The 17,351-nt window shown below is 43.2% G+C and overlaps 1 protein-coding gene across 2 annotated transcripts in view; it reads right to left on the bottom strand.

The window, feature by feature from the left end:
- Positions 1-14,815: 14,815 nt before the first annotated feature.
- Positions 14,816-17,351, bottom strand: part of TAC1 (tachykinin precursor 1) — a 32,008-nt gene continuing 29,472 nt past the window's right edge. For both annotated transcript variants that reach the window (XM_075827739.1, XM_075827740.1), the window contains one exon: positions 14,816-15,798. In XM_075827739.1, coding sequence (XP_075683854.1) covers positions 15,749-15,798 — 50 coding nt within the window. In that variant the 3' untranslated portion in view covers positions 14,816-15,748. The remainder of the gene's footprint in view (positions 15,799-17,351) is intronic.

The raw sequence follows: 17,351 nt of genomic DNA, 5'->3' as shown, positions 1-17,351 counted from the left end.
GGCAAAGAAAAAGCCATATCTGAGACTGGCTAATAAAAGGAAAAGATTAATATGGGCAAAAGCACACAGACATTAGGCAGAGGAAGATTGGAAAAAAGTGTTATGGACAGACGAATCGAAGTTTGAAGTGTTTGGATCACACAGAAGAACATTTGTGAGATGCAGAACAACTGAAAAGATGCTGGAAGAGTGCCTGACGCCATCTGTTAAGCATGGTGGAGGTAATGTGATGGTCTGGGGTTGCTTTGGTGCTGGTAAAGTGGGAGATTTGTACAAGGTAAAAGGGATTTTGAATAAGGAAGGCTATCACTCCATTTTGCAACGCCATGCCATACCCTGTGGACAGCGCTTGAGTGGAGCCAATTTCATCCTACAACAGGACAATGACCCAAAGCACACCTCCAAATGATGCAAGAACTATTTAGGGAAGAAGCCGGCAGCTGGTATTCTATCTGTAATGGAGAGGCCAGCGCAGTCACCAGATCTCAACCCCATAGAGCTGTTGTGGGAGCAGCTTGACCGTATGGTACGCAAGAAGTGCCCATCAAGCCAATCCAACTTGTGGGAGGGGCTTCTGGAAGCATGGGGGGAAATTTCTCCCGATTACCTCAGCAAATTAACAGCTAGAATGCCAAAGGTCTGCAATGCTGGAATTGCTGCAAATGGAGCATTCTTTGACGAAAGCAAAGTTTGAAGGAGAAAATTATTATTTCAAATAAAAATAATTATTTCTAACCTTGTCAATGTCTTGACTATATTTTCTAGTCATTTTGCAACTCATTTGATAAATATAAGTGTGAGTTTTCATGGAAAACACAAAATTGTCTGGGTGACCCCAAACTTTTGAACGGTAGTATATATATATATATATATATATATATATATATATATATATATATATATATATATATGTGAGCCCCTCAGCCTATCTTTTTATATTACTCTATTTTATAGGAAGATTTAGGGCAGATATTTATTATGATTTTTGCTCAGGTAAATCGCCTTCCCGCTATATTCTTGTTCTGCTCATCAATTGAGATCTAATGAAGTAGTCTTCTTCTTCTTCATCTTTTCTTTTTCGTCTTCTTCTTTTTCTTCTTTTTGTTCTTTTTGTTCTTTTTGTTCTTTTTCTTCTTTTTCTTCTTCTTCTTCTTCTTCTTCTTCTTCTTCTTCTTCTTTTTCTTCTTCTTCTTCTTCTTCTTCTTCTTCTTTTTCTCCTTCATCTTTTTCTTTTTCTTCTTCTTCTCCTTTTTCTTCTTTCTCCTTTTTTATTTTTCTTTTTCTGTTTCTTTTTCTTCTTCTTTTTCATCTTCTCCTTTTTCCTTTTCCTTTTTCTTCTTCTACGTCATCTTTTTCTTCTTCTTCTTCTTCTTCTTCTTCTTCTTCTTTTTTCTCTTTTTCTTTTTCTTCTTCTTCTTATAATATAATATTAATATGATGCAAAAAAAATCACAAATCTGCCCTATGCATTTAATGGGTTATAGATGTAAGATTTGTTTCCAGGAAAAACCATTGCAAAATATTGTGTAGGTAAGGACACCCAACCCTCTCTTAAGATCTTTGAAGGGCCCCGAGATCCTATAAAATCAGTCGACTAACATTGGTTTCAATAGTCACTGTGTAATGTGTTAATGGAACAATCGGCCCCTACATTGCTGATCTATTGGTGTCAACCATTGGCCGCTGGGAGTCCCAAAAGTTCCTGATGGGTCCCAACAGATGTACACTGTGGGACCCATCACAAAATTACCCTCTGAAATCCCAGAACAGGGGTGCTTATGGCTTATTCTCTGTTACGCTCGGTATTAGACTATAAGACCAACAGCCTTTCTGGATTCCGGTTCCCGACACAGTCAAAACTTGGACAATGTCTTTAAGACGGTAAAGCAGATTAGAACAGCGGCGCAGGAGCAGACTTCAGTGGCTCCATGCAGACTTATTGGAGAAAGAGTTGCGCAGAACGCAGTAGTAGTTTGGTAGCTAGAAGAACAATGAATGACAGTGACCATTATTGAGTTGGCACATGTAACGCCCGCGGTCGCTGGCTACGAACTCTTCTCATCCTGCCGAAGCCCTTCTCTCCAGAGATGCCAGCACATGCGGCCGTCCTGTCCCGCAGTGAACGCTAGGGTGCACGCGCGAGCTCAGTCCAGCCTTAAAGAGCAAGAGCGCATACATATGTGAGATTAAGCTGATTGCTCCCAGATCACCCTGGACTATAAGAAGGGCCCTGCCCTTTCCTTCATTGCCTGAGCGTTGTTTGTACCTACCCGTGTCTGACTCTGCAAATTGTCCCTTGAGTGTTCTCCAGTTTCCAGTGTTCCCATTCCTGCTACCTGTATCCTGTATCCCGTGCTTCCGTGTTCCTGTGCTGTACAGAGTTGGACTTGTGTTTGGTCGTCTGCTACACCCGCCGTGTTTTACCGCAACTGTTGTCTGCCTGCTGCCAGAGTTCCATCCGTGCCTAAACCATTGCTAATGTCTGTATTGCCACAGGTACCTTTATCCAAACTATAGACATTGACTTTGTACCCTGTTTGGCCAGCTGCTATACCGCTACAGCGGTATTGCCCAGTGGGTCCACATACCCACAGATTGTGAAAGCACAGACTATGGAATCCCCCATTCATCACCCTTAACCCCGCAAGGAGGTATGGACTTTTCCAGGAAGATTCCCAGGTCGTAGTCCCAGGTTAGTCCCCAGTAGTTGGTCAGATGGAGGGTGATAACTATTTTGTGGTCAAACAGATTCAGGTCAGTTACAGACGAGCAACGCCAGATCCAGTAGTCAGTATGAGGAGACAAGGTCAGGGTCAGGCCAGAGTTCTTGACACAGATAAATAAGATCAATCGGAGACAAGAAGAAAAATGGATCGAAGACAGGCAAATCATTAGGAACCTCCGCCGAAGTTGGTAACTAAGCACTACTACACTTGAGTGGTTCTCCATTAAGGTTCAGGAGGAGTGACGTCACAAGCCAAGTCCTGATACTGCGGCTGGAGCCATATAGCACAAGCAGAGCAAAGTCATAGCATCCTGTTATCATGGTGACGCCACAGGTCGGAATGGGCCAACATGCTGTCAGATGACCAGGAAGAACATGATGATGGCTCGTGTTAGCCCGTGACCTGACATTCTCCTTTCCTTTTCCATCTTTTGTTGGAGAGACAGTATAGTAGAGGGTAGTCATGCATACAATGGTTTTCCGTCTGTCACCATTGTGTCAGGTGGATGTGTCAGGGTTCCGCCGTTTTGACAGAATCAATAGCACAGTCGACTACGCTATTGGTTCCGTCAAGAACAACGGAATCCTGTCTTAACCGTGACAGACGGAAACCACTAGCTAGGTTTCTATCCCTATTGAGTATAATGGTGAGGGAAACTGAGGTTTCCGTTTGCCTTTCTGTTGAGGGGTTAACCCAACGGAAACCTCAGACAGAACCCCTAAGCGGAAAGACAAATGTGAACAGGCCCTTACATTGTGGAAAACCGGCAGGTATTCATGTTCCTATGCAGACCCTATTCCTGAGTTACAATATTCCTGAGATCCGTTGATGGAACTAGTGGCATACATAGAGGGAAGGGGGCTCCATAGCAAAGATAAAAATGGACCCCTGGTTTTGCCTCCCAAAAAGGTGGATGTTTGTTTTACTCGCCAGTGCCTTATTTGTGACCCTTGGGCCAATTCCCCTCCTTGTTTGCTAACAATGTAGTTCCTCTATAGTGGGGGTTCTGCACACCTGCTTGCCACTCAGTAGCAAGGGAATGAGACCGACCAGGTCTGGGCACCTCTCTTCGAAGACACTGTAGCAGCTCTATGGTATGTATCCAGAGATGCCACCTTTTCCACCCAAAAATACCGGACAGTTTTAGGGTGTATTTAGACGTGCCAGTTTTGTGTTTTTTGTTTACTGCAATTTTGAACAAATCAAAACAAAACGAAAAATGCCACAAAATTGACGTGTGTAAATACACCCGAACACGGGTAAAAAATGGGGCATGACTTCTCATTTAGTGATTGTCCATTTAACCTCAGACAGACAGTGACTGTAAGGGTCAGTTCACACTAAGTGTTTTTACACGTTTTTTGATGCGGAAACCGCATCATAAAACGCGGCGAAAAACAGCCAAAAATGCCTCCCATTGATTTCAATGGGAGGCAGAGGCATTTTTTTTCCTGCGAGCGGAAAAACTGTCTTGCAGTAAAAAGAAGCGACATGCACTATCTTCGGGCGTTTACGTCTCTGACCTCCCTTTGACATCAATGGGAGGCAGAGAAAGCGTATTTCGCAGCGTTTTTGCCCATCGGTGCTCAATGGCCGCGGGCGAAAAACGCTGCGAAAACACCGCGAAAAACTCTGTGTGAAGCCAGCCTTACTCAGTCAGTAACCTCCTCCTCCGCTCTTGCGGCTGTGCAGGCAGGCAGGGTGCACATGTCCGGCTGCTGCATGTGAGGGCCTCTGGCTCTCTGCTTCTTTGCCCGCTGCAATCTCCCACCGGCACCAATCCCACACTTGACCTACTCGTGATGCTGCTTACATGCCTAGGGCTAAGCGGTCCGGCAAAGGAGGAGTATCCAATCGAAATAGAAAGTAATCTGACAGTGCCCGCACGTACGTCTTATTATGCACTTTCTATTGCCAGTAAAAAAACTGTAAGGCCTTATTCACACGGCGTGTATTCGACGCGTTTTTGCCGTGTTTTACGTGCCGAAAAATGCGTCAAAAATGCTTGCTATAAGCCTTCCATTGACATCAATGGGAAAACGCATTGTAGTGCTTATGACGCGGTTTTTAACGCTCGTATGCTTAAATTAAGCGTGGTGTAAAAAAAGGAGCTTTAGGTCAATTCTTGGCGCCGAAAACACACCTAATTCCCATAGTCAATGGGAGTCCTAAATACATGACCAAAAATGCACCGAAAACGCGTAATAAAACACAGCGAAATATGCGTAAAAAACGCCTGTACTCTAAAAAGCGCTTTGCAAAAACCTTAGCATTTTTTTAAATGCGTTTACACATCGGGTTTTTTAGCGCCGTGTGAACAACGCCTAATAGCATCTGCTGGATCGGTAGTGTACAGGCCGGGTGACTACTCTATATATATATATATATATGCCCTTGGAAAGAACCATAGAGTTTATCGGAGCTTCTTTTGAGAAACTTGCGCAGGGTGTAAGATGTTTCGGTTTTTACTGTTGTTGCTTTGTTTTTTTACAATATTGAAATAATCTTTTTACAGGTCAATATTGCAGTGTTGGGTTTTTATTTTATATATTTTTATGGACAATTTTCCAAACAGAAAATCATTGTTTGTTTAAGGAGTTAATTACGAAACTGAGAGCTGACAGCTACTCAATGACGCTAAGTAATGGCCCATTGTGCTCAGCATATAATATAATTCATCACTGGCTCTAAACGAATCAGTCTGACAAATGGGAATGAGCAGTCAAAGGCAAAAGAGGAGAACGGGACGTACGATAAGAAATAGTGTAGCTCCATATCGGGCACCCTTTGTAAGGGCAATATATGGGTTCCTTCTACCGCGGTCTGTTTAAAGAGGCTCTGTCACCAGATTTTGCAGCCCCTACCTCCTATTGCAGCAGATAGGCGCTGCAATGTAGATTACAGTAACGTTTTTATTTTTAAAAAACGAGCATTTTTGGCCAAGTTATGACCATTTTCGTATTTATGCAAATGAGGCTTGCAAAAGTACAACTGGGCGTGTTGAAAAGTAAAAGTACAACTGGGCGTGTATTATGTGCGTACATCGGGGCGTGTTTACTACTTTTACTAGCTGGGCGTTGTGTATAGAAGTGTCATCCACTTCTCTTCACAACGCCCAGCTTCTGGCAGTGCAGCACTGTGACGTCACTCACAGGTCCTGCATCGTGTCGGCACCAGAGGCTACAGATGATTCTGCAGCAGCATCGGCGTTTGCAGGTAAGTCGATGTAGCTACTTACCTGCAAATGCTGATGCTGCTGCAGAATCAAGTGTAGCCTCTGGTGCCGACACGATGCAGGACCTGTGAGTGACGTCACAGTGCTGCACTGCCAGAAGCTGGGCGTTGTGAAGAGAAGTGGATGACACTTCTATACACAACGCCCAGCTAGTAATAGTAGTAAACACGCCCCCCCGATGTACGCACATAATACACGCCCAGTTGTACTTTTACTTTTCAACACGCCCAGTTGTACTTTTGCAAGCCTCATTTGCATAAATACGAAAATGGTCATAACTTGGCCAAAAATGCTCGTTTTTTAAAAATAAAAACGTTACTGTAATCTACATTGCAGCGCCGATCTGCTGCAATAGCAGATAGGGGCTGCAAAATCAGGTGACAGAGCCTCTTTAAGGAGCCAGATACCGGGTATGGAGGGTATTAGAATATTTATTTTTATATTCAGAATCTTATGTTTCATCATTAACATAAGCTACTTACTCATTTTCCTGTTTACCCTGTACCCTGCAGGGTGAGTTCTGCTTTGGGTTTACCAGGGCCCGATCAAAGTCTCTGGGGGCCACTTGGCAAAATCCATAGGGGAAGGACGGGCTGTGACTTCCTTTAGGTTTTTAGAAGGAGAAATGGAGAGCAAAACTGCCATAATACTGTCATATCACCATACAGTGCCCATATAATAGTGCCATACAGTCTTTACAGAATACAGTGCCCCATGGGCAAACTTAAGGGGGATCTCCTAGTACCAGGACATTAAGTGTTACCCAACAAACCACCCTAAACCTCCAGGGATATTAGCTATTAACCTATAACTATCCCAGAACACCATGGATAATATATATCAATATTAACCTCTTCAGCACCCTAGACCACCGGAGATAATACTGGCTAAACCATTCTAGATCCCTGGAAAATTACAGGAATACTATCACTAACACTTTTACCACCCTATGTAAAAATGTGCGATATATTACATGAGAATAATGGAGAAAATCAGGGGTGGAGGGGAAAGAAGGGAAATTCTGCCATCTCCATCATGGGTGCAAACATGACTGGCAACCCGGCCTTAAAAATGTCAGTGCCTACACAATAGTGCCATGTAGTGACCAAATATTAGTGCCATATTGTTCCCAAATAATACCACAGCCAGTGCCATGAGGTAAGTTTGTGAGAAGCCAGAGATAAAATCAAGAGCTATCCAAGCATGGTAGATGCAGTATAGTGCTGAGGGTCAGTCAATGGTGGTGGCCCTGGGGCAATTGCCCCTTCGGCCCATGCGATAATCCAGTTGACTAGAGATTTTATACTATTTTGTTTCAAACATTCATCCTTTATCTAGACAAAATTTTTTTTACGTTTCCGCTCCTTAGCCCTAAGGCTTTATTAATGTAGGGAATAAATGTGAATTTGGACATAAATACTCATGTACATATATTTTTAAAAGAGAACTCAAGCAGATTGAAAAAGAATAAAAAGAAACTGAGTAGACCCCCCCCCCCCCACCTTACAGTTATAAGCCTCAACAGAGGGGCTGCTGTGGATATAGTGTTTTTATGTAAGAGGTGAGCAGACGCCTAGACAGAGGGGCCGCGGTGGATATAGTGTTTTTGGACTTTGTAAAGGCATTTGACACTGTCCCCCATAGACGCCTAATGGGTAAATTAAGGACTATAGGCTTAGAAAGTAGAGTTTGTAATTGGATTGAGAATTGGCTCCGTATCCAGAGAGTTGTGGTAAATAATTCCTACTCTGAATGGTCCCCGGTTATAAGTGGTGTACCCCAGGGTTCAGTGCTGGGACCACTATTATTCAACTTATTTATTAATGATATAGAGGATGGGAGTAGTAGCACTATTTCTATTTTACAGATGACACCAAGTTATGTAATATAGTTCAGTCTATGGAAGATGTCGATGGATTACATGCTGATTTGGACACACTGGGGCTGAGTTACTACTCTTTCTGCATCTAGAATGTGTCGAAAAAGGTGCATTTTGGCAGATGTTTGCGCCTCACTAGACAACTTCTAGCATCTAGAAAAGAGGGTGTGGGTTAGCAGGAAATGGGTGTGGCTTAAATGTGCCAAAGTGCGCCAGATGAATACTAAGCCAATCAAGAGTTGGAAAAAGGAAGAGAAAAGGGTCTAGCAAGTTGCGCCAAATTTATCACACAGCATGCGCCACTTGATAAATTTGGCACATCTTCAGACTGCCAGGTCTACATTTATACTGTCTAAATCTTAGACCGCTTAGTAACTCTGCCCCACTGAGTGTTTGGGCATCAACTTGAAAAATATATTGAATGTGGATAATTGTAAAGTTATGCATCTGGGTGCTAATAATTTACATGCACCGAGTAAAACTGGGAGAGTCACTTGTTGAGAAGGATCTGTGTGGACTTGTAGATCATAGACTAAATGATAGCACAATGTCAATCAGATGCTTCTAAGGCCAGCGGGATAATGTAGTGTAGTAAAAGAGGCATGGACTCACGGGACAGGGATATAATATTACCACTTTACAAAGCATTAATGCAGCCTCAAGTGAAATATGCCGTTTGGTTCTGGGCTCCAGTTCATAGAAAGGATGCAATAGAGTTGGAAAAAAAGTACAAGAAGAACAAAAAAACTGATAAGGGACATGAAGAATTTTAGTTTTGTGCAAAGGTCAATAGAATTTCTTTTATTTAGTCTTGAGAAGAGACATCTAAGGAGGAACATTAAAAATCTATAAGTATATCAAGGGGTTTTCCCACTATGAACATTTATCACCTATCCACAGGATGGGTGATAAATGTATGATCACTGTCGGCCCCACCAATTGGACCCCCACCAAACATTAGAACAGGGGTCCCGGCTCTCCGTTGCTCCACCATGCACAATCGCAGTGAGAAGGATTTTGTGCTTGTGCTTCATTCAAAATCCTCCTTACTGCGATCATGCCGTGAGGAGGAACGTGGGGTCAGTCAGAACAGTCGGGGTCCTAGTGGTGGGCCCCACAATGATTGTACATTTAAAGCGATGTAATGAGCCCAAGCAGGGCCGTCATCAGGAATTTCGGGGCCCCATACAGCTACATTTTCTGGCCCCCCCCCACGCGTGCGCACTCGCAAACTCCCGCGCGAGCGTCCGCGACCGCCTGGAACCGCGCACCAAATTTTGAGGTAGATTTTGATCTGCCCACAATATCTTGCCGCGTTTTTTGCCCGCGGCGATTGAGGACAGCAGACAAAAAATGCAGCGAAAAATGCATTTTCTGCCTCCCATTGATTTCGATGGGAGGTCAGAGGCAGAACCGCGGCAAGAAAGGACGTGCTGCTTTTCCTTTTTTCCGCGACTGGCTCCCATTGATTTCAGATTAAATCAATGGGAGGCGGTTTTGGAAGTTGTTTGGTGCTGATTCTGACGCAGTGTCCGAGTCAATATCAAGGCCCAAAAACTCTGTGAACTGGGCCTTATTGTTAGGGCTTATTTAGACGAACAAATCTCATTCACCCGCTGCAAATAAAATGGACCTGCAGTGTGGCTTTTTAAGCCGCAGCATGTCAATTTATTCTATGGAATCGCGGCTCCTCTGTTGCGGAAATGCTGCGGTTCTCACAAATGAGAAGTGCGGGCGTTCGTGGGTGCCGGGCCCCCCTTTCAATTAGGTTTGGCCGGGCCCCTCACACCAGTACCCCTAAAACCCCCCTGATGGCGGCCCTGAGCCCAAGAGTCATGGAAGCCCAGCATCACAACTTTCCAAGATTACTGTGCAATCACACTTGGGCCCTAGGGCCTGAGGGAGCCCAACAGCCACTCTACCATATAAGGGAGAAGCAATTTGTTCTCTGTACTGTGACATCACTGTGTTTAGTATTCCTGTATTTTGACATTACTGTTTCTTATACCTGTACTGTGACATCACTGTGCTTAGTATTTCTGTACTGTGACATCACTGTGTTTATTATCTGTATTGTTACTTCACTATATTTATTATCCCTGTACTATGACATCACTGTTGTTTTTTCTCCCTGTACTATAACATCAATGTGTTTATTATCTCTGTACTGTGACATGACTGTATTTATTATCCCTGTACTGTGACATCACTGTATTTATTATCTTTGTACTGTGACATCACTGTGTTTATTATCTCTGTATTGTGACATCATTGTGTTAATTATCCCTGTACTGTGACGTCACTGTGTTTATTATTTCTGTACTGTGAAGTCACTGCATTTTTTTTTTATCCCTGTTCTGAGAAAGCACTGTGTTAATTATATACTTATTATGACATCATTGTGCTTATAATGTCTAAACTGTGACATCACTGTTTTTATTATCCTGTTCTGAACACCTTGAAGTCACGGGGTTGTTCAGTTTTTTTGTTTTTACATATTTGTTTTCTAATAGAGGACACATCCATGGGCTAAGTGAATAGGACTAATGGTGAAATAATGATGGACAACTTCACTGTGCCTGTATTTACTGTCTCTAGATGATTTATAGAATGGCTGCCTGTCTCTATGAGATGATGCCATTGTGTTAATAATGTTACATTAAAAAATATATATAACCTGGACCGTGTTACCTGAATGGCAATGGTCACATGATGTGGGCCACATGACTGCCTCCATCTTTAGTCCGTTCAGTTATCCTATGGCTGCATTACTATGGACTAATCTGTGGCCTATACTAATTCTTTTAGATAGAGGCAATTACACTGGTATAAGAAAGGTATATGAGACGAATTTCTAATACAATTATAAATCTGTATGATTTCCTATTCTTCAAATAAATTAATAACAAAAATAAAGAGTGGACAATCCCTTTAACAACTAGGAATATTGGGTAGCACTTTTACTGGGGTCATCAATGTACTGAGGTGCCTCGGCATACAATGCGCCTCCTCCCGGTTTTGGTTTCTGGACCCCCAGATGAAATTTCTAGAATTGCAACTAAATTTTAAAGATGGGCTTAAACTTTTTTTCTGTCAAGGGTCCGGGCAGCTGAGATATGAGGAGCTGTTGCTGGGGTCCTCTCATTGGAGTGTTTGGAGCCCTGTTTTATATATCAGGGGGGCTGGCCCATTATACAGCTCATCCTGATTTTCTAAAAGTAAATGTAGGTGCTCCGAATAAACACTGTTTATCAGATGGGAATGTAGAACGGTGAAATAAAAAGCTCAATTTTTCAACAACTTTAGTTTTACTTGAAATGACCCTTATACATCATTCAGTAGACACTAAATCAAGAGAAACAAAGGATGAAAAGCAAAAACATCTCCTGAAGCAGAACAATCCGAGCAGCCAAAACCAATAAGCAAAAAAAAACACACAAAACCTTGTACAAGCTCAAAGAAATGTGTCTCATTTATTGATTTCAAGCTCCACATGCTTCTTATTTTATGTTTACTAATATAAATAATATATATAATGGCGTAGCTATAGAGGTGTAGAGGTAGCAGTCGAAATCGGCTCTGGTGCCTGAGGTGGTCAAAGTCTCCTCAGCCACATAAGAAGACACCAGTATTATAATTGGTACATGGTAGGTGGGGGCCCTGTAACAGATTTTGCATCGGGGGTCAGGGTCCTTAAGTTACAAGAGGGACCCTTTGGGTCCCCAACGGGCGTAGCTAGGTTTGCTAATGTTGCGTGTGTCCAGGGGGCTTGGTGCCAGGAGATTGTCAACAAGCACTCTGCCTTAACTGTGGAATTTAATACACGGCTAGGTCAGTGAACTAATTTTTTAAGAGTGTAGGTTGCAGGGGCCCCCAAGACATCAATGGGCAGATGTTTGGAGGCATTCTGCTTCCGATTTTTCGGGCGTTTACGGCCGAAAATAGGCCGTGTGAACATACCCTCAGGGTCCCCTCAAATGCCAGAGTCTGGGTGGGACCGCTACCCATATAGTTACACCCCTGGTGCCAGCGTAGCCGCCATAGCAGATGACATGGGCCCAGCACCTGAGGGGGACCAACTACATTATTAAAGAAGCCTCTGAGAGATCGAGGTGACTTATAGCTTCATGGTTACTTGTTATGTCCCTGCTATCGAATGCTTCTTAAGATCAGGATGATTTTCCCCTTTTTTCATAGAAAAATAAAAAATGCAACCCGCTAGAACGGAGAACCAACATTATAGCCAGAAAGGTTGGAAAATGTGAGATTGCTCACCAACCGCTCGCTCTTCTCTGACATCACATGGCCGGACACATCTGGGGAGTGGATGGATTATATCGTATTTAGAGGATCTTCATTGGACAAGCATTGGGCGCAACCAATCAAATGTCCATTTTGCTCCCATTTAATTTCTACATATTTATACAAATATAGCAGAGCTGAGTAGATTATTTTATATGAAGTGTGAAGCGCCGGCGAAGGGTCCCACTCCTGCCGGGAGTTGCAGCCACCAAGTCTCAAGCCTCCTCCAGCAGCCTGCCTCTCTCCTAGGCAACAGGTGTCTTCTGCGTCCTCCTCCGCTCTCAGCCGCACTGTAAATAGTGCGTGCGCGCCGCGGCCATCTCTTAAAGGCCAGCATGATAAATTCAATAATCACTTAACCAATCCCTGTTGCTCCCAGGACTATTTAAGGGACCTCCACTATCCACCTGGTGCCTGAGAAACATTGGACCAACCTAGTTGTATCCTGCAAAGGTTCCTGTATGCATCTGATTCTAGTCCGCTATTGCTATCTGTAGTCAGCCTGTATTCAATTATCTGTTACCAGCCTGTTTCCAGTCCTCTATTGCTATCTGTGGTCAGCCTGTATCTGTTTATCCATTACCAGCCTGTATATAGTCTGCTATTGCTATCTGCTGTCAGCCAATACCCAGCTACCTGACTATGTCCAGTGACCTGCTACCTGACAGTGTCCAGCTATCCGCTATCCGCCTGTGACCAGTGATCCGCTGTCAGCTTCCATCTGTTAAGGTACCGTCTGCCAGTGCCTATTTACTGTCTGATTGACCAGCAGCTACTCCGCCGGGACCACCTCAAGAGATAGTGACCTGGTAAGACAGATCCCTGTATAGGGAATAAAAGGTGGAAGACCGGAGAGGCTACTTAGATAACGCCCTTAGAGATGACCCTAAGCCAAACCAGTGGAGTAGCCCAGTGGGTCCACAAACCTGCTACTTATAACAAAGTGAATAAATTGTACAGGTAGGTCTAATGCAGGAAACAATTAATAACAAAGTCAACGCTGCTACATCTGTACCCATCACATACTAGGCTAAAGAGATCGCATCAGCAATGCCACAAAACCTGTTTTATAAGCTATGACAACACTGAAGAGCCATGACCCCCAATCTGATATTTATTGTGCTAAGGCATAAGTCACCTTCAGTAGTCGTAGACTTTTTTACCCAACTTGAGGACACATCATTAAGGTGGCATACACTGCAGAATGGAAAGCTCCATAACAAAGATAAAAATGCGGCCCCTTTCAGCTGCTGCTTGACACGACCACCACCCCAGCCACTAGGGAGAGGAAGTCCTGGTGCCTCCGTACCATTTTCCTAAGGGGGGATTCACACGAGCGTGTATTCGGTCCGTGCGGGCCGCGTGGTTTTCACGCGGCACGCATGGACCAATACAAGTCTATGGGGCAGTACAGACAGTCCGTGCTTTTTGCGCAGCGTTTGTCTGCTGCGCAAAAAGCGCGACAGGTTCAATAACTCTGCGTATTTCACGCATCACGCACCCATTGAAGTCAATGGGTGCGTGAAAATCACGCGCACCACACGGAAGCACTTCCGTGGGACGAGCGTGATTCGCGCAACAGCAGTGAAAAGGATGAATGAAAACCGAAAAGCACCACGTGCTTTTCTGTTTCCGAACATCCAAACGGAGTGTCTTTGCGATGAGCGAAGCCGGACAAGCGTACCGAACTTCACCGGGTTCGGCCAAACTCGTTTTGGCCGATCCCGGCAAAAAAATTATCGGTACGCGACGTCAGGAGATAGTCACTGTCCATGGTGCTGAAAGAGTTAAACTGTTTCAGCACCATGGACAGTGACTTGCGATCCCAAAATACATTAACCTGTAAAAAAAACCGAAGTTCTAACTTACCGATCACTCCTGTCTCCTTCCTGCAGTCCGACCTCCCGGGATGACACTTCAGTTCAAGTGACAGCTCCAGCCAATCACAGGCCAAGCACAGGCTGCAGCCAATCACAGGCTGCAGCGGTCACTTGGACTGCTGCGTCATCCAGGGAGGTGGGGCCCGATGTCAAGAGAGGCGCGTCACCAAGGACGCGTCACCAAGGACGCGTCACCAAGGCAACGGCCGGGAAGTTCTCGGTAAGTAGGAACTTTATCTTTTTTTTTTACAGGTTTTTCGCTGTTGTGTTCGGCATTCACTGTCGAGGGTGCTGAAAGATTTAGCTCTTTCAGCACCTTGGACAGTGACGGGCGTTGACAAGCCTCATCTCTATGATGCCGGCTGCGCGAAAATCACGCAGCCGCGCATCAGACACGCATGACACACGCAGCTGTCAAATGGTTTTTGCGCTCGCAAAACGCTGCGTTGTTTGCGCGCGCAAAAACGCAACGTTCGTGTGAATCTGGCCTAATGAGAATCTATTTTCCACCACTTTGTTTGCTGCCACTGCGGCACCTGTGCAGATCACATCCCTGTGCAAGTTCTCACCATCCATTAAAATGTGGACTAGATCAAGCTGTGGTGGGCCACCTCACCTCATGTAGACTAGTGTTCCCCAACTTGTGGCTCTCGAACTGTTGCAAAATTACAACTCCCAAAATGCCCTGACAGTATGCGGCTGGTGCGGGACAACTGATGTAAACAATAATCTGAATCATTACACTGGTTTATAAAATATACAATATAAAATAAAGAAGCTTGAAACGCAAGGAAATGTTGCAAAATCTCAAGGTTTTTTTTATTCAAAGTGCCACTATCAGAAAAAATCGAAACTATGAAATGAAGACTTTGGATTCACATTCAGAAAGTAAAATAAACATGCTGCAATGATACCAATGTCTGGTCAATAACAAAAGGTACAAGAGAGTCATCGCGTTATCATTAAACATTACAACATTGAACTTCTGTCTCTCACTGACTCAATAGCGTATCTAAATATTAAGGGTAGTGACTCGGTGGTGGCCCATCTACTGATGGACTACAACTACCATAATGTTCTTCCAGCTTAGGAGAAGCACTGGATGTCTCTATCCCTTCCACTGGATAGATAGACCATCGTCACATTTGGGAGAATCTGCTAGGTTGAGGAACCTCAACGTCAACTTAAAAATGAAGAACTTCCCGCCATGGCTTTTAAGCTACTGCTCTTGATGAAGGTCTAGGCCAGGATCTGGGGATGCACAACTCCAGACCTTTACTTACATTATATGCAAATGAACAACCCATGGTCAAGAGAAGTGAAGATCACCAATGTCTTACAAGACAGACCATGGTCATTTCCATACAGAGCAAGTTAAGGTCCATAGGTCTGAATTTTCAGATCTCCACTTACACTTGGGCCAACAGGGGGGTAATTCATCATCACATGAGGTTCCTCACCTTAACCGATTCTCCTCAAAAAATGTAAACCCTTCTCCAATCATTTGCCTATTATATTATCCCGAAGAGAGTGATAATTGGAGAATCACAGCACACTTATAGGACACGTGTCATTGCCACACTATTAAAAATAATAACTTTATTGAATATATAAGCTAAATCAATTTTAAAATAAATAAGTATTCATTTTACACTGGATATAATATATTACACTTCATCTTCTGGTTCAATGAATGAAGTTTAATCAATGGAACGGGTGGGATGTCTCATTTGCGTCTTCTTTCATAATTATGTATCGTGTTTCTTTCTGATGATCCTATGGGAAAAATAAAAAATAAAAAATGTTCAATTAAAATAGTCTTACAACATATTAAATTATTGGATAGATAGATAGATAGATAGATAATTTATAAATCTGGAACCATACAATGATACTTACATTACAATAACATACAGTGACATAAAATGTCTTATTGCATAATGTGCAGAGGTGTAATATAACCTGGGAGTAATAATATTCAATCATTATATTAAAGGAAACTAGAGGGTGGGGTGAGAATCCCTCTATTCAGAAGAAAGGAAATACTCCCTCTAGATTTACGGTTACAAAATATGGTTAATGCAGGAGTAGGAGACGGAGAAATGTGCGGTTTCTGTACTGCCAGGACTATTTCTTCTTCTCTGATCTCAGTCATTTTGAGACAAGCTGGTTGCTAGGGTCAAGTTACTTGACAATACAATTGAAAATATTGTGGTTGTTAGGCAGTGTATCCCTAGCAACCAGACTCGAATGGCTCAGAGGTTCAACTCAGTCCTGCAATGAATTGTACTGGAATCCCGATTCTCATAAACCATATTAATATACTTTTCTTCTAAGGCCGGGTTCAGGCCACGGCAATACAGCCCCATTTAAGCATCCTTATTACGTCCACGATATATACTCTATGGGGGAACTAGGTTTGGTTCAGTGGAACCGCAGGGGTCCAGGTCTTGTGGCCACAATCTGGAGGCTAAAATGAAGCAATAATATGGCCGCCCAGAATCAGCCTAACACTGAAATTATTAATAATCTTCTGTGGTGGGAACCCAATATGAATACTTACCTTGCTGCCAAAAAAACATGTTCTTAGAGAATACACAGACTGTACATCAATAAATACTTCTATCTATATATAGTTACCGATTTGTAATTTTTTTGTGACAAAAATATTTATAAAAATTGCATAAAATAAAAACAGAAAATACAAAAAGATTTATAAAGAATAACAAAATACAACAGAACATCCTGTCAATCTATGAGGATAGATAACTCAATCCACTATAAAGTGAATGTGCATAGTTCTAGTAGTGACTGATCCTAATAATTTTGTTCTTTTTTAATACATTTCTGCAGTAGTTGACATGGTCCTTGGTGATGAGCAGCAAAACTGAACCGGGGCCGTCCGGACTCTGCTGTGACGGCTCGTCGGCAGTTCACTTCCCTGCAGCTTCTTAACAATAAGTCATCGTTTGCATTGAAGCTTTAAGAACTCGTTCCCATGGGGTAATTACTTAAAGAGGCTCTGTCACCAGATTTTGCAGCCCCTATCTCCTATTGCAGCAGATCGGCGCTGCAATGTAGATTATAGTAACGTTTTTATTTTTAAAAAACGAGCATTTTTGGCCAAGTTATGACCATTTTCGTATTTATGCAAATGAGGCTTGCAAAAGTACAACTGGGCGTGTTGAAAAGTAAAAGTACAACTGGGCGTGTATTATGTGCGTACATCGGGGCGTGTTTACTACTTTTACTAGCTGGGCGTTGTGTATAGAAGTGTCATCCACTTCTCTTCACAACGCCCAGCTTCTGGCAGTGCAGATCTGTGACGT

Source organism: Rhinoderma darwinii, chromosome 5 (genome assembly GCF_050947455.1).
Source record: "Rhinoderma darwinii isolate aRhiDar2 chromosome 5, aRhiDar2.hap1, whole genome shotgun sequence".
NCBI classification, from domain to species: Eukaryota; Metazoa; Chordata; class Amphibia; order Anura; family Rhinodermatidae; genus Rhinoderma; species Rhinoderma darwinii.
Note: the sequence above shows the minus strand (reverse complement) of the source record. Positions and strands in the feature narration are given on the sequence as shown.